This window comes from Enhydra lutris, unplaced genomic scaffold (genome assembly GCF_002288905.1).
Source record: "Enhydra lutris kenyoni isolate GAN:26980312 unplaced genomic scaffold, ASM228890v2 scaffoldscaffold192, whole genome shotgun sequence".
In the NCBI taxonomy this organism is placed as follows: domain Eukaryota; kingdom Metazoa; phylum Chordata; class Mammalia; order Carnivora; family Mustelidae; genus Enhydra; species Enhydra lutris.
The window spans coordinates 81,351-90,016 of record NW_019154276.1 but is presented as its reverse complement, the minus strand read 5'-3'; the positions used below and the strand labels follow the sequence as shown (position 1 = coordinate 90,016).

Genomic DNA, 8,666 nt, shown 5'->3' with positions numbered 1-8,666 from the left:
CAGCCCAGCTCAGCCCATCTCAGCCCAGCCCAGCTCAGCTCACCCAGCCCAGTTCAGCTCAGCCCACCTCAGCCCAGCCCAGCTCAGCTCACCCAGCCCAGCCCAGCTCAGCCCATCTCAGCCCAGCTCACCCAGCCTGGTTCAGTCCAGCCCAGCTCAACGTAGCTTAGACCAGCTCACCCAGCGTGGTTCAGCCCAGCCCAGCTCACCCAGTCTGGTTCAGTTCAGCTCAGTCCAGAAGTGCCAGTTCAATCTGGCTTAGTCCAGCTCAGCTGACTGGGTCCTGCAGTCCCGGAAAGTCTGGTCCCGGGACAGGCTAGAAAATTTCAGAGCTCTGGATCTGCGTGCCTTTCAGCTAAAGCCAGCTCACCCAGGAATCCAATCCTGTTGGGCCTGGCTCTGGGTCCACACCTTCTGGTGCTTAGCCCTGCCTATTCCACGGTTGTGTGTCCTTGTGGATTTTCCACTAGGACCCCCTATTTGGTTGTGACCCCAGGCTGAGCTGGCTCTTGGTGCCCAAGCACTAGCAGTCACTCCACCAGTGTCCTGGGTAAAACGCTTCCTGGCCAGTTAAGATCCACCAGGACACGTTGCAAGGATGGAGGAGGGTTCACTGTCACCGGTGGAAAGCCTGCGTCCCTGCTCTAGAGCAGGGAGTGCTGCTTCTGGGCTGAGAGGGGCGCTCGATGTTGCCCGTCCGGCCTGCACCCTCCTGGGCACTCGCCTGAGCTGACCTCCTGCCTTCGGAGTGTAAAGTCGGCCCCCACTTTAGCTAAGTTCCTCTAAATAAAAATCGTCATTACGTAGGGCCAGAAACAAGTCTTCGCTGAATCTGCACTTCTCCTTCTGCTCTGTCAGAAAGCCCCTCGCGGCGGTGGCCGGTGGCCCCACACCCGGGGCCGTGTTTACAACCGAAAACCTAAGTGGGACTCCTGTGCTCGAGCGTCTGAGCCACAGGGATCCACAGCCAAGAAGCCTCGGGGAGCCCTTCCAGCTGTGTCCTTGAAACGGTCTTTAGAGAAAGTCAGACGGAGAGACCAGACGCTGGTCGCTGGGACCCATACAAATAAACCTCATTGTTTCACTGAGCTGACGCTAAAGACGGACTCTCACTCCCAAAAGCCAAAACAGGAAATAGGAGCTTCTCTCTTACCAGCTGGGCTCCCTGGTCACTGTGGGGGTCTTGGGAGAATTCCTCCACATCCATTAAAATCGGGTGGTTGAGGCACAGGCAGCTGGCCTGGCGGCAGAAGCCACGGCGGGCCCGGGGAGACCCCCAGCCACGGCAGGCTGGGGTGCCAGGCGGGCCCTCCACGGGGCCCCATCGGCGCGGGAGCCCGGCAGAGTTCCTTTCTGATTCGAGACCTGACGGGGCTTCCTCTTAGTCCAACAAGAACTTCACTGAAACCACTCAGGACAATCACTCGTTTCCTCTAAAATTTGTCCCCGCAGGAATGCTTGAAAACAGGTCTGCGAACAGGCTGCTGGGAAGGCCACCTCCTCGGGGCACCTCCGTGCCTCTCCCTCACAAAGAGGAAGTCTTAGAACACGGACACAGAGATCGCAAAACCCCGCTTCGGGGCACCGGAGGTCGGTTTGGGGTCAACGACCAGGAACCACTGAGTCAGAAAACCCTACAGGAACGCGCTGCAAACCGTCCCTGAGACCAGCTGGATGTCCTCAACGTCTTACTTTGGAAATGAGTGTAATTCAGACGTTGGTGAGCTAAGACCAAGAGATTAAATTCGGAAAGTCAGAAAAGGAAGCCTCGGGCTCCTGCCAGCCTCTCGGGCTTATTTTAGAAAATGCAAATTGCGCAGGTGTTGTTTTGCAGGAGGCCTCGCTGGCCCCTGGGGCTGGGCAAAACCACCCGAAAACCACTTCTGCTAACCACAAACTATGAATTTGCAAGTGTGTTTTCTTGCTTCCTAAAATAGACGGTCCCAGCGACCTGCTTCCTGCCCCCACCGGCCGGGCCCTGCCCCCACCGGCACGGCCCTGCCGCTTCCTGAATCGCTGAATTAAACAAAAAATAAACTTCATTGATCATCGTCAAAACTCAGCTGTGGCGGGGGCCGCCTTCTCGTATCGACTCCAGAAAGATAAGATTCTGGCAGGTTAACCGCCTGATACAATTAAAAAGTCCAACACACTTGAAAATCTCCGACATTTTTAAAGCCACCGTTGTTTAGCGATTTCTCCCAGGAGAAAAGAAACCCTTCAGGGATGTCCTGTCCTTCGGTGTTGAGAGCGCATACGCTTAGCAGGGGCAAGCCACGCTCCCCTGGAGGCTGACAGCGCAGAGCCCAGCTCCCTGGGCCCCAGACCTGCCCCTCAGTGTCCCTCCCTGCCCGGACGGCTCTGTCCCTGACCAGGAATCCTAAACAGCCCAGCCGGAACCTCATTCCCGGTTCCCAGCACAGTCTCCCACTACCCGTAGCCCTCCCCTCTCCTGCACACACAGCCGGCTGTGCACATTCCTAGCCAACCCCAGGATTCTAAGCGCCAGGTGGCCCTGCGGCCGTGGGGGTCCTGGCCCACCCGTGGCTGGCACAGCCTCCAGCCCCCTCTTCAGGGGCTCAGGTCCTGCACGGGGCCTGCCGGCAGGATTCTAGTTTTAGAACGGCCCTGGAAAATCAAGAGGCTTGGAAGTCCCCAAATCAACTGGTCCTCGTCCCCTCCCGGCCAGCCTGCCCCGGGGGGCCTGTCCCAAGGACCGGCCATCGGTGCTCAGAAAACCCCACAGAAAGGAGCAGAAAATAAAGGCCATGGCAGGGCCAGTCTTACCTGAGGACACGGTGACCAAGGTCCCCTGGCCCCAGTAGTCCATACCGTAGTAGTCACAGTGGTGAAATCGCCGTCCGCACCCCACCAAAACCCCGGGGGCCTGGCCCGGCCTCGCCCTGACTCAGAGGCTGGAATGGTCTCCGGGCCCCACAGAAGCCAGGACACTGTGCACCTGGGCCGCCCGGCTGCAAGCCCCTAACTGGGACTCCGAGGTCCAATCTGCCCCAAGGGCCACAGCCGCAGAGACCCCGATTCCACCGATCGTACCACAGTCGCCGTGGCCCGCAAGACTACGTGGACAGACCAACCAAAGGAGCCGCCTTGCCTCTGAGTGCAGCCGTCCTCAGGGCAGGGTGGTCACCAGGCCCCCATTCCTGTCCCCGTCCTGGCCTCCAGAAACCCCGACAGCCTGATCCCCCCAAGTGCGGCCAGAGTGGGGAGGCTGAGGACCCACCTGAGGACACGGTGACCAGGGTCCCCTGGCCCCAGTAGTCAAGCCAGTTGTCACAATGTGACAATTGTGCGGGAACTCCGGACAAGAAGTCAGGCCTGGCTAGAGCCTCAGACCTCAAACCCCAGCCGGTGGGGCCGACAGGGCAGCCCAGGAGGCAAGGGAGGCTGAGTGCCAGGATGGCGGGGAGCCGCTGGCCGCCGGCCCCTTCCCTTTCCCTGGTCCTCCCAGATCCCAGACCCAGAAAGCCTCATTTTCTCCCCCAAATGCAGCAAAAAGCCCCAGAGAGAGAGAGGAGAGAAGGGCCGGGAGGACTCACCTGAGGAGACGGTGACCAGGGTCCCCTGGCCCCAGTATTCAAAGTAGTCACATTGCCAGAGGCCCCGTTAAGGGGTGTACAAAAACCTTGGCACCGCCTGGCCTCCCGGCCACAGTGGACGCACCCCAGACGCGGAGCCTGCTCTGCTGGTCCCGCTCCCTACCCCACAGAGAGGCCCCCCAGAGTCGCAGAGGCAGCCCCCGCTAGAGTGGGCCCCACAGACCCTGGGGGTCTCGGGAACCTTCTGCTCCGGGGCTGGGACAAAGGGCCAGCGGGAAGCCGTCTTACCTGAGGACACGGTGACCAGGGTACCCTGGCCCCAGTAACCAAAAGCGTTGCACAGGGACACAGTCCCTAGTTCTCCCCCAACAGAAACCCTCCCAGCCCGCACAGTCCACCTCGGAGCCCGAGGACACAGCCCACGCCGCCTGCTCCCCTGCCCCCAGATGGACCCCCCAGGGCCAGAGCGAGGCAGGGAGGGTTGCAGTTACCTGAGGAGACGGTCACCAGGGTGCCCTGGCCCCAGACATCCAAGTAGTCATGGCCACACTGGTGCAGCCACCCAGCCCCTGCACACAGAAAGCCGGGCCCCACGCTTCCCCTTCCCACCAACGCCTGAGCCCGGGGCGTCTGTCTGCCTGGCCTTCAGCTTGGTTGCCACCCAGGGGCTCTGCCAGCTCTGAGTCCAGTCCCCACGGGGCCAGGACCCAGTGGGGACCTTGCAGTCCCGCAGGGCCCCGGGCTGGACCTTGGGCTCAGAGCTGCGGCCGGCCCCAGGTGCCTGGCCCTGTGCCCACAGAGCTGCTACCACGGAGACTCACCTGAGAAGCCAGTGACCAGGGAGCCTTGGCCCCAGTAAACCAAATCCCAGGAGCACAGTCTCTGCCCAGCTGCATCTCCCATACAAAGACCCACTTGACCTCCTAGCGCCCTTGACCTCCCCCTCGAGTGGAAACAGCAGCACACTTGCCCTCAGGGTGGGTAGCAGACGCAGCTGAGGAGACGGTGACCGGTGTGCACTGGCCCCAGGTGCCCGAGTAAGCATCTGCACAGTGCTCTGGGCTGTGCTGCGGCCCACAGAACCCCCCGCCCAGCCAAGGTCCCCAGGGAGCCGCAGGGGCCGGAAAGCCTGCTGTCTGCTGGAAGGAATGGCCCGCCCTGTGCCCCCGCACCGTCCCTCCTGCCCCCAGAGCGCTGGCCCTGCATTTGATGTCCCCCTGGCACCTGAATCGCGTTGGTCCTGAGGTCACGGTCTCCCCGCATAGCCTTGTAATAATGGCTGTCACTACTCGGGGCCCAGGGTTGCGCGCCCTGCCCGGCCCAGACCAAGCTCCCATCCCCTCCCCCGGTATCCAGGCTGCTGTGCACACCACGCCTCCTCCAGCCTGTCAATGACCCAGGCTGTCCCCGTGGTCATGTCATGTCCACTTGCAAAGTCCCTTCGCCTTCTGAGGCGGGTAAGCACCCCTCCCCCAGGTTTCCTGGGCTTCCCCCTGCCACCTGGCGGGTGTGCTGGGACCAGGAGGGCCCCCCTCTGCTGCTGGAGTGCTCCCCTGCGGGGTTTCTGTAGGGTTGTGAATCACCGTGGTCCCAGTTAGCACTGTGGTTCCTGGCTCAGCCAAAACCCCAAGGACCCTACGGCAAGAGGGGGAGGGGTAGAACCACAGACCCCCAACCTCCGGCCATTCCTGACTCAGCGGCAAACAAGTGACCAGCAGTAACAATAATAGAATATTAGAGGCCTTCCTGTGTCCGTTTTCCTTTTATCTTTCAGAAATAAGAGTAGACCCAGGGCTGTGCCCACAGGCCACCTGCCTCCTAGACACGTGGTCTGAGAAGGCCGATGGCCACCGCTGGCAGGGCCACATGCAGGTCCATGGCCAATCCCCAGCCGGGCGCTGGGGGGCCTGCCCGAGGCTTGGCCCATGAGGCCACCTTCCCTCTGGCCACATCTCTGGACCCAGGGGCAGCTCCCTTGGGGACTCTGCCTGTTCACTGTCCCCATGAACAGGCTGCTGGGGCCCAGGGCTGTGCTGGTTTGCCGGGGCTGCGGGTCCTGGAGGAGGATTCCCAGCTCTGCACGTCCGTGGCTGCGGGCGGGCTCAGGGGGCAGGGCACAATGGTCCACAGGAGCCGTGTCTCCCCCTGTGGGGCTGCTCTCCCCTGACCGCATGTGTCAGACCTGGGCTGGGCACTGGGACCCATAGGTTCACCGGCTGTGGCCTTCAGGGGGGCGGAGACCCACACAGGCTCCCACAGCCGCATGAGAGCAGCAGATGCGCTCATGCAGGGGCGAGTGCTAGGGGCAGGGGTGCGGCCGGGGGCAGGGAGGGACTGAGGACGCCCTGGGGCTCACTGGTAGAGCCGGTGGGTGAAGAGGGTGTTGGAAGTCTGTGTGTGAGTGTGTGTGTGTGTGTGTGTGTGTGTGTGTGATGCCAGGCAGAGGAACAGCCGAGGCCAGGACCACAGGCTGGTGGTGTGTCTGGAGAGGAGGCCACGTGGCTTGGATTCCAACATGTCCCATGTGCCCCTCGAAGAGTCTTCTGTCTGGGCCTGGTTTAGAGTCTCTTTCTGGAAAGTTCTGTCTACTAGGTGTGGAGGATGGGTCTAGGCCGGCCTGGGGGCACCAGGAGCAGGAGGTCTGGGAGGGTTAGGGAGCCCTTGGGGTGGCAGGTCTGTCACGGGGTCTCCTGTGGGAGGGGTGGGGAGCAGGGGTTAGGGAGAGCAGGGCAGAGTGTCTGAGGTGGCCTCCCAGGATTGGGGACCAAGGTGCCTACTCTTGGGGAAAAGGGGGGAAGCTGGGGAGTGCCATGCAGGGGCAGTGAGGGGTGCAGCTGATCATGTCGGCCTCCAGCAGGTGGACACGAGGTGCTGGGGAGACCCCGCCGTGATGCTGGGGCTCAGGACCTCTCCAGGCATGGTTGGACACCAGCCCATGCACAGTATCTGGGTCTGGTGGGGAGTATCTGGTGGGGAGGGACAAGCCTGAGTTCACCGGGGGTGCCCTGTGTAAGGGCAGACCAGCGCAATGGCCCCAAGTTACCTGTGGAGGATGCAGGTGGGGGAGGAGAGGCAGGGTGAGGTGGGGAGAGCAGCGGTCTGTCCCTGGGAGGAGGTGCTCCTGTAGCCTGCGTGAGGACTGGCAGGCCCTGCCCCCAGCCTGTGGTCCCTCCCTACCCCCATGCCTGGGCCTCCAGAGCCTGCCTTCCAGAGCCCAAGGAGGAGGGGCTCCTGGCTGGCAGGCAGGGCTTCCTCCAGCCCCCCCCACCCCCTGCTCTCACTGGGGACTTCGGGCTGTGGCCTCAGCCCTGGGCCCGCTGTCTCCTCTTAGGGAATGAAGGGTAGGGTGTGCTCTGGCCCTTCAGGAAGCACCTGCTCTGGGTTTCTGGGCTGTCAGCTCCTGGCTGGGGGAGGGAAGGTGCCCTCCTTGCCCTGTGGCCCTGTTCCTCCAGCTCCCAGCCCCAGTCCCGTGCCTGCCTTTTCACCATGGCAGAGACCCAGTCAGGCCGCAGCACTCTCTGGCCTGCAGAGGACCCAGCCCAGCTCCTGCAGGCCAGCGAGTCCTATCGGGCCCCCATGGAGGATAAAACCTAACCTTGGCAGAGCTCATGGGCCTTCCACAGAGACCTCCGACCTGCCATCCCTGTTCTTCCTGGAGTTGCTGTGTGGAGACTGGATCAGGGCAGCTGTTCTGGGTCCAGAGCCTGAAGCCACGTGTCTGGCCATGCTCGGACCCAGGCTGGGCTGTGCAGCATCCCGTGGACCAGTTCTGGGAACCTGCCCCTGCCCTCCAGGGAAAGGACATGGGGGTTACAGGTGTGCGCCCCAGCAAGTGCCAGGTGTGGTATCTGGATCAGTGTAACGGGGCGGCCGGGACGGGGGTCAGTGGTGGGCATTCCAGCCTCTGCCCACAGCTACAGGCTCCCGGGGCCCTACCCATCCCTGAACGGTGACTGGGAAGGTGTCTCCTTGCTTACTTAGCTGCCCTGAGTAAGACTCGGAGCCGAGCTGAAGGCTAAACCCCTGTGACAGGTGGGGAGGGCACCCTGTCAGTCAGGACATGTCCAGGCAATTGCTTCTGAAAATGACCGGTGAGCTAGGAGTGGCTAGTGTGAGGCCTTGAGGTCCTTCCAGGCCTGCAGTGCTGCCATGTTGCGGTGAGCTAATCACACTCCAGGGTGATGCACCCCTAAAATCGGGCACAGTGGTAGACCAGATGGCCAGAATGCAGATGCGCTCTGGCAAGGTCTGGGAGCATTCGTCACACTCCTGGGGAGAAGATTCCTATCTGAGACTTGACCTCTGATGGCCTCTGCCATGCGGAGCTGGTTCCTGAGCAAATGACTCCAGAAGGGAGGTCCTAAAGGACAAAACCACAAGAGGAACGTCTTCTTGCTTCATCTCTCAGGCTGGAAAGAACAAGTTGTTGCTGTTGCCGACAAACCAGCAGTTGTGAGAAGCCACCAAAAGGAATAGAGAGGAATAAGGAACAGGATTGCCCTCCTCTGAGACCCTATGACATGAGCAAAAAGGAGTAAAAACCAGAAAAATAGGTGGGAGCTTACAAACAAATGTGAAGAACAATGGGAGGGGGCACCAAGTCCTGCTCTGGAAAGAACAGAAGACCCAGTGGCTCCTGGCCAGTCCCCCCCGATCCCTGCAGCCCAGACAGGTGGTGGTGGGGTTAACAAAGCCCTGAGAAGGCAGCTCATATGTCGCCACATGCCTGAGAGAAGGGACTGGCCAGGGTGGTCATCATGATCTATGGGACAGAGCACCTTCAGTGCACACGACAAAGGGTTGACAATGGGGTAGACAGACAGGGCTGATGTTGGACTACTCACTGAGTGAGGAATCAGGACGGGAACTTACCCACCCACTGTGGGTATGGGGTGTTGGGCAGGTATCTCTGTGAAGGCCATTCCTTCATGGCGGGGGAGGGGCTGCCTCTGTCATCGGCACCTGAAGCAGGAGGGATGGACAGGAGCTAACGTGCATTCATTGCCATTCTGGCTTTTTGTATAAGAAGGGAAGCCCCAGCTTCTTCAGCATCTCCTTGTCCAGAGTGAATCCTGTGTCCATCTTGGGCCTCCCTGCTGCTCTCGTCCC

At 61.3% G+C, this 8,666-nt stretch overlaps 1 gene segment (V, D, J or C); it reads right to left on the bottom strand.

Annotated features, from left to right (window-relative positions):
* The window catches only part of LOC111140143, a 69,338-nt gene that overhangs the window by 8,367 nt on the left and 52,305 nt on the right, over nt 1-8,666 (bottom strand). The window contains 1 exon segment of the C gene segment in view: nt 3,558-3,602. Coding sequence covers nt 3,558-3,602 — 45 coding nt within the window.